At 31.8% G+C, this 17,453-nt stretch overlaps 2 protein-coding genes across 2 annotated transcripts in view; both read left to right on the forward strand.

Annotated features, from left to right (window-relative positions):
* Window positions 1–17,453, forward strand: part of LOC143241750 (progranulin-like) — a 43,994-nt gene that overhangs the window by 5,147 nt on the left and 21,394 nt on the right. The window lies entirely within an intron of this gene.
* On the forward strand, window positions 7,127–8,754 carry LOC143241957 (granulin-like). Its single transcript, XM_076485286.1, has 3 exons — window positions 7,127–7,181; window positions 7,487–7,570; window positions 8,353–8,754. The coding sequence occupies exons 2-3, from the start codon at window positions 7,513–7,515 to the stop codon at window positions 8,598–8,600; spliced, it is 306 nt and encodes a 101-aa protein (XP_076341401.1). The 5' UTR covers window positions 7,127–7,181; window positions 7,487–7,512; the 3' UTR covers window positions 8,601–8,754.

Raw genomic sequence — 17,453 nt, forward strand, 5'->3', positions numbered from 1 at the left:
AACACAGTCGTTTGAGAATAACTGATACAGAAACACCACTATAAAAACACAGTCGTTTGAGAATAACTGATACAGAATCACCACTATAAAAACACAGTCGTTTGAGAATAACTGATACAGAAACACCACTATAAAAACGTAGTCGTTTGATAATCACTGATACAAAAACACCACTATAAAAACACAATCGCTTGAGAATCACTTGTACAAAAACACCACTATAAAAACCCAGTCGTTTGAGAATCACTGATACAAAAACACCACTATAAAAAATAGTCGTTTGAGAATCACTGATAGAAAAACACCACTATAAAAACACAGTCGTTTGGGAATAACTGATACAGAAACACCACTATAAAAACACAGTCGTTTGAGAATAATTGATACAGAAACACCGTTTTAAAAACACTGTCGTTTGATAATCACTGATACAAAAACATCACTATAAAAAATAGTCTTTTGAGAATCACTGATACAGAAACACCATTATAAAAAATAGTCGTTTGAGAATCACTGATACAGAAACCCCACTATAAAAAATAGTCGTTTGAGAATCACTGATACAGAAACACCACTATAAAAACACAGTCGTTTGAGAATCACTGATACAAAAAAACCACTATAAAAAATAGTCGTTTGAGAATAACTGATACAGAAACACCACTATAAAAACACAGTCGTTTGAGAACACTGACACAAAAACACCATTATAAAAACACAGTCGTTTGAGAATAACTGATACAGAAACACCATTATAAAAACACAGTCGTTTGAGAATAACTGATACAGAAACACCACTATAAAAACACCGTTGTTTGGGAATAACTGATATAGAAACACCACTATAAAAAACGTAGTCGTTTGATAATCACTGATACAAAAACATAACTATAAAAACACAGTCGTTTGAGAATAACTGATACAGAATCACCACTATAAAAACACAGTCGTTTGAGAATAACTGATACAGAAACACCACTATAAAAACGTTGTCGTTTGATAATCTCTGATACAAAAACACCACTATAAAAACACAATCGTTTGAGAATCACTTGTACAAAAACACCATTATAAAAACATAGTCGTTTGAGAATCACTGATACAGAAACACCACTTTAAAAATACTGTCGTTTGATAATCACTGATACAAAAACATCACTATAAAAAATAGTCGTTTGAGAATCACTGATACAGAAACACCACTATAAAAACACAGTCGTTTGAGAATCACTGATACAAAAACACCACTATAAAAAATAGTCGTTTGAGAATAACTGATACAGAAACACCACTATAAAAATACAGTTGTTTGGGAATAACTGATACAGAAACACCACTATAGAAACGTAGTCGTTTGATAATCACTGATACAAAAACATAACTATAAAAACACAGTCGTTTGAGAATAACTGATACAGAAACACCACTATAAAAACACAGTCGTTTGAGAATAACTAACACAGAAACACCACTATAAAAACACAGTCGTTTGAGAATCACTGATACAAAAACACCACTATAAAAAATAGTCGTTTGAGAATAACTGATTCAGAAACAGCACTATAAAAACACAGTCGTTTGAGAACACTGATACAAAAACACCACTATAAAATCACAGTCGTTTGAGAATAACTGATACAGAAACACCATTATAAAAACACAGTCGTTTGAGAATAACTGATACAGAAACACCTCTATAAAAAAACAGTTGTTTGGGAATAACTGATACAGAAAAACCCTATAAAAACGTAGTCGTTTGATAATCACTGATACAAAAACACCACTATAAAAACACAGTCGTTTGAGAATAACTGATACAGAAACACCACTATAAAAACACAGTCGTTTGAGAATAACTGATACAGAAACACCACTATAAAAACACAGTCGTTTGAGAAAAACTGATACAGAAACACCACTATAAAAACAGAGTCGTTTAAGAATAACTAACACAGAAACACCACTATAAAAACACAGTCGTTTGAGAATAACTGATACAGAAACACCATTATAAAAACACAGTCGTTTGAGAAAAACTGATACAGAAACACCATTATAAAAACAGAGTCGTTTGAGAATAACTGATACAGAAACACCAATATAAAAACACAGTCGTTTGAGAATCACTGATACAAAATAAACCACTATAAAAAATAGTCGTTTGAGAATAACTGATAAAGAAACACCACTATAAAAACACAGTCGTTTGAGAATCACTGATACAAAAACACCACTATAAAAAATAGTCGTTTGAGTATAACTGATACAGAAACACCACTATAAAAACACAGTCGTTTGAGAACACTGATACAGAAACACCACTATAAAAACACAGTCGTTTGAGAATAACTGATACAGAAACACCACTATAAAAACACAGTCGTTTGAGAACACTGATACAAAAACACCACTATAAAAACACAGTCGTTTGAGAATCACTGATGCAGAAAGACCACTTTAAAAACACAGTCGTTTGAGAATCACTGATACAAAAACACCACTATAAAAAATAGTCGTTTGAGAATAACTGATACAGAAACACCACTATAAAAACACAGTCGTTTGAGAACACTGATACAAAAACACCACTATAAAAAACACAGTCGTTTGAGAATAACTGATACAGAAACACCACTATAAAAACACAGTTGTTTGGGAATAACTGATACAGAAACACCACTATAAAAACACAGTCGTTTGAGAACACTGATACAAAAACACCACTTTAAAAACACAGTCGTTTGAGAATCACTGATACAAAAACACCACTATAAAAAAAATAGTCGTTTGAGAATAACTGATACAGAAACACCACTATAAAAACACAGTCGTTTGAGAACACTGATACAAAAACACCACTATAAAAACACAGTCGTTTGAGAATAACTGATACAGAAACACCACTATAAAAACACAGTCGTTTGAGAATAACTGATACAGAAACACCACTATAAAAACACAGTCGTTTGAGAATAACTGATACAGAAACACCATTATAAAAACACAGTCGTTTGAGAATCACTGATACAAAAAAACCACTATAAAAAATAGTCGTTTGAGAATAACTGATACAGAAACACCACTATAAAAACGTAGTCGTTTGATAATCACTGATACAAAAACATAACTATAAAAACACAGTCGTTTGAGAATAACTGATACAGAAACACCACTATAAAAACACAGTCGTTTGAGAATAACTGATACAGAAACACCACTATAAAAAACGTTGTCGTTTGATAATCACTGATACAAAAACACCACTATAAAAACACAATCGTTTGAGAATCACTTATACAAAAACACCATTATAAAAACATAGTCGTTTGAGAATCACTGATACAGAAACACCACTTTAAAAATACTGTCGTTTGATAATCACTGATACAAAAACATCACTATAAAAAATAGTCGTTTGAGAATCACTGATACAGAAACACCACTATAAAAACACAGTCGTTTGAGAATCACTGATACAAAAAACACCACTATAAAAAATAGTCGTTTGAGAATAACTGATACAGAAACACCACTATAAAAATACAGTTGTTTGGGAATAACTGATACAGAAACACCACTATAGAAACGTAGTCGTTTGATAATCACTGATACAAAAACATAACTATAAAAACACAGTCGTTTGAGAATAACTGATACAGAAACACCACTATAAAAACACAGTCGTTTGAGAATAACTAACACAGAAACACCACTATAAAAACACAGTCGTTTGAGAATCACTGATACAAAAACACCACTATAAAAAATAGTCGTTTGAGAATAACTGATTCAGAAACAGCACTATAAAAACACAGTCGTTTGAGAACACTGATACAAAAACACCACTATAAAATCACAGTCGTTTGAGAATAACTGATACAGAAACACCATTATAAAAACACAGTCGTTTGAGAATAACTGATACAGAAACACCTCTATAAAAAAACAGTTGTTTGGGAATAACTGATACAGAAAAACCCTATAAAAACGTAGTCGTTTGATAATCACTGATACAAAAACACCACTATAAAAACACAGTCGTTTGAGAATAACTGATACAGAAACACCACTATAAAAACACAGTCGTTTGAGAATAACTGATACAGAAACACCACTATAAAAACACAGTCGTTTGAGAAAAACTGATACAGAAACACCACTATAAAAACAGAGTCGTTTAAGAATAACTAACACAGAAACACCACTATAAAAACACAGTCGTTTGAGAATAACTGATACAGAAACACCATTATAAAAACACAGTCGTTTGAGAAAAACTAATACAGAAACACCATTATAAAAACAGAGTCGTTTGAGAATAACTGATACAGAAACACCATTATAAAAACACAGTCGTTTGAGAATCACTGATACAAAAAAACCACTATAAAAAAATAGTCGTTTGAGAATAACTGATAAAGAAACACCACTATAAAAACACAGTCGTTTGAGAATCACTGATACAAAAACACCACTATAAAAAATAGTCGTTTGAGAATAACTGATACAGAAACACCACTATAAAAACACAGTCGTTTGAGAACACTGATACAGAAACACCACTATAAAAACACAGTCGTTTGAGAATAACTGATACAGAAACACCACTATAAAAAACACAGTCGTTTGAGAACACTGATACAAAAACACCACTATAAAAAACACAGTCGTTTGAGAATCACTGATACAGAAACACCACTTTAAAAAACACAGTCGTTTGAGAATCACTGATACAAAAACACCACTATAAAAAAAATAGTCGTTTGAGAATAACTGATACAGAAACACCACTATAAAAACACAGTCGTTTGAGAACACTGATACAAAAACACCACTATAAAAACACAGTCGTTTGAGAATAACTGATACAGAAACACCACTATAAAAACACAGTTGTTTGGGAATAACTGATACAGAAACACCACTATAAAAACACAGTCGTTTGAGAACACTGATACAAAAACACCACTTTAAAAACACAGTCGTTTGAGAATCACTGATACAAAAACACCACTATAAAAAATAGTCGTTTGAGAATAACTGATACAGAAACACCACTATAAAAACACAGTCGTTTGAGAACACTGATACAGAAACACCACTATAAAAAACACAGTCGTTTGAGAATAACTGATACAGAAACACCACTATAAAAACACAGTCGTTTGAGAATAACTGATACAGAAACACCACTATAAAAACACAGTCGTTTGAGAATATCTGATACAGAAACACCATTATAAAAACACAGTCGTTTGAGAATCACTGATACAAAATAAACCACTATAAAAAATAGTCGTTTGAGAATAACTGATAAAGAAACACCACTATAAAAACACAGTCGTTTGAGAATCACTGATACAAAAACACCACTATAAAAAAATAGTCGTTTGAGAATAACTGATACAGAAACACCACTATAAAAACACAGTCGTTTGAGAACACTGATACAGAAACACCACTATAAAAACACAGTCGTTTGAGAATAACTGATACAGAAACACCACTATAAAAACACAGTCGTTTGAGAACACTGATACAAAAACACCACTATAAAAACACAGTCGTTTGAGAATCACTGATGCAGAAAGACCACTTTAAAAACACAGTCGTTTGAGAATCACTGATACAAAAACACCACTATAAAAAATAGTCGTTTGAGTATAACTGATACAGAAACACCACTATAAAAAACACAGTCGTTTGAGAACACTGATACAAAAACACCACTATAAAAACACAGTCGTTTGAGAATAACTGATACAGAAACACCACTATAAAAAACACAGTTGTTTGAGAATAACTGATACAGAAACACCACTATAAAAACACAGTCGTTTGAGAACACTGATACAAAAACACCACTTTAAAAACACAGTCGTTTGAGAATCACTGATACAAAAACACCACTATAAAAAATAGTCGTTTGAGTATAACTGATACAGAAACACCACTATAAAAACACAGTCGTTTGAGAACACTGATACAAAAACACCACTATAAAAACACAGTCGTTTGAGAATAACTGATACAGAAACACCACTATAAAAACACAGTCGTTTGAGAATAACTGATACAGAAACACCACTATAAAAACGTAGTCGTTTGATAATCACTGATACAAAAACACCACTATAAAAACACAGTTGTTTGGGAATAACTGATACAGAAACACCACTATAAAAACACAGTCGTTTGAGAACACTGATACAAAAACACCACTATAAAAACACAGTCGTTTGAGAATCACTGATGCAGAAAGACCACTATAAAAAAACAATCGTTTGAGAATAACTGATACAGAAACACTACTGTAAAAACACAATCGTTTGAGAATAACTGATACAGAAACGCCACTATAAACACACACTCGTTTGAGAATAACTCAAACAGAAACTCCACTATAATTACATAGTCGTTTGAGAATAACTTAACTCGAAATTTAATCAACGTTTATAAACACAAGTCATATGGGATTCCAACGTATCCACCGAAAGGTTTGAACCTTGAATTTTAGCCCTATAAGCCTTAAAGTTTATTGCTGTACGGCTATAAAATAATGAAATTTAATATCAACCTATGCTTATAAATGGTTTCTTAATCTTGTATGTTTGTTTGTAACGTAAAGTGTCGTCTCATGAAATGAACAACTCTCAGGACAAACATATTATAATAGACAAATATTTTAGTCTAGTTTTCAACGTCTAAAAGATCGGGTGAAGACAGTTTTTTTTACGTGACACTTCGACTCTGAGAGAGACAAAGAGCTCCTTTCCATAATGTGTACCTCAGTTTGTTGTCAAGGTCAGATCTGTATATTTGTTTATCTTTGCTTTGCCAAGGACAAGTATGGAAACCCGATTTTTAGCGTGTCACTGGTCCTGACCATGAGGAATATTTACCTGTAACTGATATAAAAATATTGAACCTATTAACAATGAGAAAATAAACTCTTCCAAGAAATCTTCGGAATGTTACAAGACGACTTGTAAAGTGTTCCACAATACAAGTTTTTATATTCAGATCAAGGTGGTGTCAGATATGGTGAAGCAGTTTCTGAGAAATTTCGTGTTTTTTGGTGAACATTTTACTATAAAAGATATGGACTGCTCGGTATTTCTAGTTCTGTCTGAAACAATAGACAAAACTTGCAAGTGAAGTTAACTGAAAATCATCGGAAGGTAGGATATCTTTATGTTGATACATTATGTGTGAATTATCTGTTTTATAACTTTAGAAGTAATAACTTTCTTAGCATCTTTAAAATAGAACTTTTTTTCTGAATAACAAGTGAAGTAAGATACAATTTTTTAACGTGTTAAAATTATCATTCGTGATATTTGTAACAAACCACAGTTTAACAACAACTCAGAATTACGTCTTTGTAATTTTTCAAAACAAAATTGTTCGTTTGTTTTCTGGAATTCCGTTGTAAGTTTTGTTCCTGTTTGAATAAATTGTTTTAATTTATTTTGAATCTCTTCAGTGTCTTGTGATTCGTATACTGTAGACATGAAAACCGCATTCCTGGTTCTGTTCTCTCTTGTCGTCCTAGCGGGAGACGCTTATGGTAAGTTTGTGAGAGAATTTTGATATTACACATCGCTTTGTCTTTATTATGTATTTAATCACGTGATCTGATTCTGGAAAGGAATTGTTCGAATCTGTGGAATGAACGACTTCCTACTAAATCATCAATCTGAACGTAAGTTATATAACACGATAAAACTAAAATCTACTAAACTGTTTAACACGGTAAAACTTTCATAAAATAAACAGTTAATTTTGTTGAACCAGTCTCTCCATGTTTCTTTTGTCATCTACAGCGCCATCGTCCGGAGAAACAAGAAGTAAAATAAGAAACAGATCACATACATTAACAGATGGACGTGCACATAATATATAATTAATTCAGATAATTAGCCAAGTTATATTTTTAAACTGTTTACAATTTATTTTTAAAATAGTTGAATTAAAAAACCTTTATCACAGACATGTTATTATACATCTTATAATATTAAAATTGAGGGTTAAACGGTTATAGAAGTTGTGCTCTTTCTTAGGTTTCTTATTAATTTTAGATATAAAACACTTGTTTACACAGTAATTAAAATGCTTGGTATTGGTCCACTGGTGTAGAAACACATGGTACAGGACTAGCCATTTGTCTACCTCTGTCACGTGTTTAATAACGACAACAGCTAAAAGTTATGTTTTCCTTAACTTAGTCTCTTGATAGTGTGAAGTAAAATAAAGGTTATTATGATATTACCTGGGAGAGTCGAAACGATCAGTGATAAACATTCTATTGTTAACACATAATGTAATATGAACGATTTATTTTATCCGTAGCTGTTGTTTACTGTGGAAATGGATGGATCTGCCCTGACGGGAATACTTGTTGCTTGCATCCTAATGGTGGTTTCGGTTGTTGCGGAATTCGCAATGCCGTTTGTTGCTGTAGTGGAGAAACATGTTGTCCTTCTCTGCATTCGTGTTCAGCAGATTCTACCAGATGTAATCGATGTCCATCCTTTGCTGGTGCAGTTTGGGGAGACGCACCGAAAGCGACATCTATCGTCGCTGCTAGGAAATCTTGAGTTGAGCACGGAAATTAAAATCAAAACAAAAACCTTTAATTATTTTGGTATTTTTGTTTTAAAATTAAAGTCTATATTTTTAAGTGACATGCTTTCCATGCACCATTGTCACTAAAAATTGACGAGAAAAATAAAAGTTATAAATTAAAGTATATGTGATAAAGACTGTTTTATTATAATGTGTCGAACCTCAAATCATCAAAAACAGTTTGACAAAACAGTGATAAAACAAACATATCTCAACCATGTGTCAGCGGGTTCCTTTCCTTGAACCATAACACCGCCTCTAGACAGACGCTTAATGTTAATAATCGTGGTCGTTGGCTAGCACCTGTATATTTCTTTGGCCAGTTGTGGCTGGTTGAAACTACCAGGGACTCCTTGGATAATAATGGAATGCTTTGGTATATCCGGTGCGAGTTGTGTACGTTTGGCGAGATCGGTTGACTTTTGTTTAAGTTGTTTTTTCTAACTACGAGTCACGAACGAGCGCGAAGCCTTCGTCGTCAGGAACAATTTCGTTTTCTTTAGAATTTGTGTGTTGTGGAATATCCAGGGTGAGGTTTGAGATACTTAAACTACGAGTTATTGGATTGTCGTTATCTGATACTGTAGGGTTATTAGCTACACTATCATCACAAGTTGAAAGTAAAATATCCTTAATAAGTGTTCTTTATTTTTCTAGTTCTTACAGTAGCATATTTAGCAGGAGTTAGTTTGGCTTTTAGTTCTTTTTCAGCAATAAACATCAGGGATTTTAATTTTACATTATCATCTACTATATGGCCACCGTCACTAGACTTACTTTTGGTCCCTGTTCTACACGGACTTGTTCCCTCTTTATCAGACGCTACAGCGTTCTCCATGGTGTCTGACCGCTCCGACTCCGGCCGGCATGATGCCTCTCTGTTTAACTTAGTGAAACTTGCAGTCTCGGGTTACTTCTTAAGGTAATAAGGTCTTCTGTCTCTGTATCTGCTAGCGTGAAACTCGAGGTGAATAGTAGGAACTCGGAGAATATGATACTAAAATAAGTCGTAGAGCACGTAGAATTCGCAAGCCTTCAGAGGTATATCTTGTCTCGTCCCTGTCGAAACGCAGAATCTCGCGTTATAAGAGTAAAAGTGAAATACTACTTTTCGAATAGAGAGCGCAAAAGTTGGCTGTGGGTGCTGTTAATTAGCTGCCTTTTCTTTAATCTATCAAATCAAAAATGAGGGGTGTATAATCATCGTCACGTTTTACGCTGATGTTTGAAAGAAGCCAAACAGTTTGTTTTCTTTGTTTGTTTTTGAATTTCGCACAAAGCAACTTGAGGGCTATCTGTGCTATCTGTCCCTAATTTAGCAGTGTAAGACTAGAGCTTAGGCAGCTACTCATCACCACCCACCTATAACTCTTGGGCTTCACTTTTACCAACGAATAGTGGGACTTACCGTCACATTATAACGCCCATATGTGTGGGAGGGCGAGCATGTTTGGCACGACGGGAATGCGAACCCGCGACCATCAGATTACATTTCACACGCCTTGACACGCTTGGCAATGCCGGGCCGCAGCCAACCAGAGATGAGACGAAATCCATTAGACAAGTCCAAGAAAGGAGCTGTCAGATAAATTTAGAAGATCAGCTTCTTTTGAAACACAACTTTATAGAACATTGAGGCATACATAATGGTTGTGACATGAAGCACACGTGGTTTACTATTTACATTTATTTACACTGTGAATAACGTCTTACTATTGCAAATAATTCTTGGTGAAACCTAAAACTGTCCTGAGTTGTCTTTAACTCACGTGTTTATAACTGAATAATATTGTGGGTCAAGTAAACATATTTCTTACAGGACAAAAGTTGAGTCTGAGTTTTTATAGAAAGACTGTAGATGGAGCTGAATCGTGAGAAAGTATTTTTTCTGCAAAGTGTAACACAGACGGGGAGACATACGTTTTCCATAATTATTGTGTACTATGTGTATAAAAGATATTCTTCTATAGCAACTCATGATACATATATTGTTTAAAACACACTTAAGTGAGAAATCAATATAGCGTGAGAGAAACACCAACAAACATAATAGAAATAACAGATTGTTCTAGTTCCAAACGTTAGACAGAGGACAGAAATGTGAAGAAACACCTTCGAAATAATATACAACAGTGAATCACAGTCATTTGGGACTCACAATCTCAGGGTCAGGGTTCGTACCCCCATCCCACCAAGCATGACCGTCCTTTCAACCATTAGGACGTTATAGCGTTTGAGAATCACTGATACAGAAACACCACTATAAAAACACAGTCGTTTGAGAAAAACTAACACAGAAACACCACTATAAAAACATAGTCGTTTGAAAATAACTGATACAGAAACACCACTATAAAAACACAGTCGTTTGAGAATCACTGATTCAGAAACTCCACTATAAAAACATAGTCGTTTGAAAATAACTGATACAGAAACACCACTATAAAAACACAGTCGTTTGAGAATCACTGACTCAGAAACTCCACTATAAAAACATAGTCGTTTGAAAATAACTGATACAGAAACACCACTATAAAAACATAGTCGTTTGAGAATCACTGATACAGAAACACCACTATAAAAACACAGTCGTTTGAGAATCATTGATACAGAAACACCACTATAAAAACACAGTCGTTTTAGAATCACTGATACAGAAACACCACTATAAAAAATAGTCGTGAAAGGGCGAGCATGTTTGGTGTGACAAGGATTTGATATAAACCGAAGGGACAGAAATATAAACTACAATAAGAAAACTAGAATAAGTAATTTCAGAAACAAGAGACTAAACTACAAAAAGCAGATAACCAAATTTACAGAAGAAAAACCAATTGATACGTTTTCATTAGAACGTATACCAAAATATCGTACAAGAATGTTCAGTAATGGAATGTTTGAAAAAAAAAGGTGAAACAAGGCTTAGAAATGCAGCGTTTGAAAATATCACAAGAAGAGGTTTAGCAGCGAAACACTCTGATACCACAACAGGTATAAATTCAATTTTTACGAAATGTGAGACATTTCTGAGTTGGATATAAATTGCATGAATATCTGATAACTAAATTATTCTAACAATTTTTTTCTTAGATTATATTTATAGTATTTTGACATATCATCACCTGTATGACATCACAAACATTTAAATTACTCCTGATGATGTGATACCCACTTGAAATAAAAATGTGTCTCAGAATGGCTGGTATTAACACTTTTATTGATAAGGAGAGAACAACGTTTTGACCTTTCTAGGTTTAGATTATTCTTTATATAATAAAATCATATAAATATATTATGTAATAAAATAATATACACTGGAATAACTACAAACACTGATTTGGTATATGTTAATGTTATATGGTGACAGTTCTTTTCACATTCTCCAATCCTGATGTAACTTTAACCAATGAATGGTAAAACAGCTTGATGAAAACAGTACTGATACAGACGTTATTAAACTATATGTCCTCAAAGAAAAATTAAAACTACAACAAGTACATAAATAAACCACTACGAAAGACAGAACCAGAAAATGTCTAACATTACAATAATGAAGAAGTTATTATCTTTTCTACCGATATACAAGTATATATTAAAAAATGTAAGTTTTAGCTCTTATTTCTGTCACTCGTAACCTGTTTCTAAGAGTCTAGTAAAGAGGAATTTTCAAACTTTTCTTTGAGTAAACAGTATTTTTCATTGTAGCACAGGAAACAACAAAGCAGTGAAGAGTTTACAATTATTAAGAAATGGATAAATATCCTAAAAACAGAAGTATAGTGGTAAACCACTATTAAATAGATAAATATCCTAAAAACAGAACTCTAGTGGTAAACCACATTTAAATAGATAAATATCCTAAAAACAGAACTCTAGTGGCAAACCACATTTAAATAGATAAATATCCTAAAAACAGAACTCTAGTGGTAAACCACATTTAAATAGATAAATATCCTAAAAACAGAACTCTAGTGGCAAACCACATTTAAATAGATAAATATCCTAAAAACAGAACTCTAGTGGCAAACCACATTTAAATAGATAAATATCCTAAAAACAGAACTCTAGTGGTAAACCACATTTAAATAGATAAATATCCTAAAAACAGAACTATAGTGGTAAACCACTATTAAATAGATAAATATCCTAAAAACAGAACTCTAGTGGTAAACCACATTTAAATAGATAAATATCCTAAAAACAGAACTCTAGTGGTAAACCAGATTTAAATAAATAAATATCCTAAAAACAGAACTCTAGTGGTAAACCACATTTAAATAAATAAATATCCTGAAAACAGAACTCTATTGGTAAACCACTATTAAACAGATAAATATCCTAAAAACAGAACTCTAGTGGTAAACCACATTTAAATAAATAAATATCCTGAAAACAGAACTCTATTGGTAAACCACTATTAAACAGATAAATATCCTAAAAACAGAACTATAGTGGTAAACCACTATTAAATAGATAAATATCCTAAAAACAGAACTCTAGTGGTAAACCACATTTAAATAGATAAATATCCTAAAAACAGAACTCTAGTGGTAAACCAGATTTAAATAAATAAATATCCTAAAAACAGAACTCTAGTGGTAAACCAGATTTAAATAAATAAATATCCTGAAAACAGAACTCTATTGGTAAACCACTATTAAACAGATAAATATCCTAAAAACAGAACTCTAGTGGTAAACCAGATTTAAATAAATAAATATCCTAAAAACAGAACTCTAGTGGTAAACCACATTTAAATAGATAAATATCCTAAAAACAGAACTCTAGTGGTAAACCACATTTAAATAGATAAATATCCTAAAAACAGAACTCTAGTGGTAAACCACATTTAAATAGATAAATATCCTAAAAACAGAACTCTAGTGGTAAACCACTATTAAACAGATAAATATCCTAAAAACAGAACTCTAGTGGTAAACCACATTTAAATAGATAAATATCCTAAAAACAGAACTCTAGTGGTAAACCAGATTTAAATAGATAAATATCCTAAAAACAGAACTCTAGTGGTAAACCACATTTAAATAGATAAATATCCTAAAAACAGAACTATAGTGGTAAACCACTATTAAATAGATAAATATCCTAAAAACAGAACTCTAGTGGTAAACCACATTTAAATAGATAAATATCCTAAAAACAGAACTCTAGTGGTAAACCAGATTTAAATAAATAAATATCCTAAAAACAGAACTCTAGTGGTAAACCAGATTTAAATAAATAAATATCCTGAAAACAGAACTCTATTGGTAAACCAGATTTAAATAAATAAATATCCTAAAAACAGAACTCTAGTGGTAAACCACATTTAAATAGATAAATATCCTAAAAACAGAACTCTAGTGGTAAACCACATTTAAATAGATAAATATCCTAAAAACAGAACTCTAGTGGTAAACCACTATTAAACAGATAAATATCCTAAAAACAGAACTCTAGTGGTAAACCAGATTTAAATAAATAAATATCCTAAAAACAGAACTCTAGTGGTAAACCACATTTAAATAGATAAATATCCTAAAAACAGAACTCTAGTGGTAAACCACATTTAAATAGATAAATATCCTAAAAACAGAAATCTAGTGGTAAACCACTATTAAACAGATAAATATCCTAAAAACAGAACTCTAGTGGTAAACCAGATTTAAATAAATAAATATCCTAAAAACAGAACTCTAGTGGTAAACCACATTTAAATAGATAAATATCCTAAAAACAGAACTCTAGTGGTAAACCACATTTAAATAGATAAATATCCTAAAAACAGAACTCTAGTGGTAAACCACTATTAAACAGATAAATATCCTAAAAACAGAACTCTAGTGGTAAACCAGATTTAAATAAATAAATATCCTAAAAACAGAACTCTAGTGGTAAACCACATTTAAATAGATAAATATCCTAAAAACAGAACTCTAGTGGTAAACCACATTTAAATAGATAAATATCCTAAAAACAGAACTCTAGTGGTAAACCAGATTTAAATAAATAAATATCCTAAAAACAGAACTCTAGTGGTAAACCAGATTTAAATAAATAAATATCCTGAAAACAGAACTCTATTGGTAAACCACTATTAAACAGATAAATATCCTAAAAACAGAACTCTAGTGGTAAACCAGATTTAAATAAATAAATATCCTAAAAACAGAACTCTAGTGGTAAACCACATTTAAATAGATAAATATCCTAAAAACAGAACTCTAGTGGTAAACCACATTTAAATAGATAAATATCCTAAAAACAGAACTCTAGTGGTAAACCACTAGTAAATAGATAAATATCCTAAAAACAGAACTCTAGTGGTAAACCACATTTAAATAGATAAATATCCTGAAAACAGAACTCTATTGGTAAACCACTAGTAAATAGATAAATATCCTAAAAACAGAACTCTAGTGGTAAACCACATTTAAATAGATAAATATCCTAAAAACAGAACTCTAGTGGTAAACCACTAGTAAATAGATAAATATCCTAAAAACAGAACTCTAGTGGTAAACCACATTTAAATAGATAAATATCCTAAAAACAGAACTCTAGTGGTAAACCACTAGTAAATAGATAAATATCCTAAAAACAGAACTCTAGTGGTAAACCACATTTAAATAGATAAATATCCTAAAAACAGAACTCTAGTGGTAAACCACTAGTAAATAGATAAATATCCTAAAAACAGAACTCTAGTGGTAAACCACATTTAAATAGATAAATATCCTAAAACAGAACTCTAGTGGTAAACCACTAGTAAATAGATAAATATCCTAAAAACAGAACTCTAGTGGTAAACCACATTTAAATAGATAAATATCCTAAAAACAGAACTCTTGTGGTAAACCACTATTAAATAAATAAATATCCTAAAAGCAGAACTCTAGTGGTAAACCACTGTTAAAAAACACACAGGTAACCTATTTTAATTTAAATAAAACTTGATACATAAACTACCAAAGCAAGTTGTTTGTAGAGACAACTTTCAAACAAATAAAACAAACAACAACCTAGTGACTGGGCTGTAAATTAATAAACACTTACAATAACGATGAGATAATGTTAACTACTGTAAATTATTAAACATAAAAATTGAAGATGGTATCAAGTTAACTACTGATGTAAATTAATAAACACTTAGAGTAAAAATGGTATCAAGTTAACAACTGATGTAAATTATTAAACACTTAGAGTAAAAATGGTATCAAGTTAACAACTGATGTAAATTATTAAACACTCACAATAAAGATGGTATCAAGTAAACTACTGATGTAAATTATTAAACACTTACAATAACGATGGTATGAAGTTTATTACTGTAACTTATTAAACAGTTTCAATAAGATACTCTGACCTACATCAACTGTTTGTGTTAGTAAGTAGTAATGTTTAAATCTATTCATATCACTAACAGGCATACTACTGATTACATTAAAATGATTCAATATAAGCAACTCAAACTTTTCATAAGATTGATTGATATAAACTGTAAAACTTTCATAAAATAAAAGTTCTACTCTATGTTAAAAGAATACCAGTTTGTTAAGAACTGGTCTACATTTAAAAATTACTTTAGGAACAATGTAACCAGACTCTCGTGTATAGTCATGGTGAAGGATATTTTATTTAAACTCTATTATATTACAGAGTAATGGTTGTTGTATATATATATCATAACTATTTTTCTTACTGTGAGAGTATCAAATGTTAATTATTTTTGTGGTTATATTCAATATATGGAGGAAATGTTTTAGTTAGATAAATAGATAACGACTTATACTCTACATCCGTCATCGTAAATAAATTAGAAATGAAGTTATGAGGAAAAACACCTGTCTTAACTAGTGGTTTTAGCTGTCTAAACAACAGTTACATGTGTGATACAAACAATTATTTACAGTGTACAAACAGTTTATTAACTAATATATAAATTATTAGATGATTGATTCAAATGGTCTAATATACTTCATTTTATCCACGTGTTTATAATTTCATTAAAAACATGAAACATAACTATTACAATAATAATAAAAGTGGAGAAACATCAATGTAATAATTCCTACATCATGATTACTAGATGGCAGCACTTTTGTCACATGATATCAATACTTATCAGTTCAACTCTGTTCAGGTAATTAACAACAGCTTGTTTGTTTGTTTTGGAATTTCGCACAAAGCTACTCGAGGGCTATCTCTGCTAGCCGTCCCTAATTTAGCAGTGTAAGACTAGAGGAAAGGCAGCTAGTCATCACCACCCACCGCCAACTCTTGGGCTACTCTTTTACCAACGAATAGTGGGATTGACCGTCACATTATAACGCCCCCACGGCTGGGAGGGCGAGCATGTTTGGCGCGACTCGGGCGCGAATCCGCGACCCTCAGATTACGAAGTGCATGCCTTAACGCGCTAGGCCATGCCAGGCCATTAACAATAGCTGAGATTAATATTGTTAACACTAAATATTATGAGAAAATGTTCTGAGGTGTTTCCCAGTTACATCAACTTTTTATATTGCTGATTCAAGTTTTATGTCACAAAATCACAAATAAAAACAAAACAATATCATTCTATAAAAATCGTATAAATCTTCGACATTAGACTGGTACATGTCTTAGATGAATTTGATCTTGGCTTTTGATTCGTGGTGATTCAATCATTATATTTCTGAATTACCTAATGGTACAGTAGTAATGGTAAAGATTGTGTTTAAATAAGAAACTAAACATTTGTTTTTATCTGTTGTTCTCGTGCTAATAATGTTTATGTCTTATTGTAATTCTGGATTACAAGACCACAACTCAAAGTAAATGTT

Source organism: Tachypleus tridentatus, unplaced genomic scaffold (genome assembly GCF_004210375.1).
Source record: "Tachypleus tridentatus isolate NWPU-2018 unplaced genomic scaffold, ASM421037v1 Hic_cluster_1, whole genome shotgun sequence".
Lineage (NCBI taxonomy): Eukaryota > Metazoa > Arthropoda > Merostomata > Xiphosura > Limulidae > Tachypleus > Tachypleus tridentatus.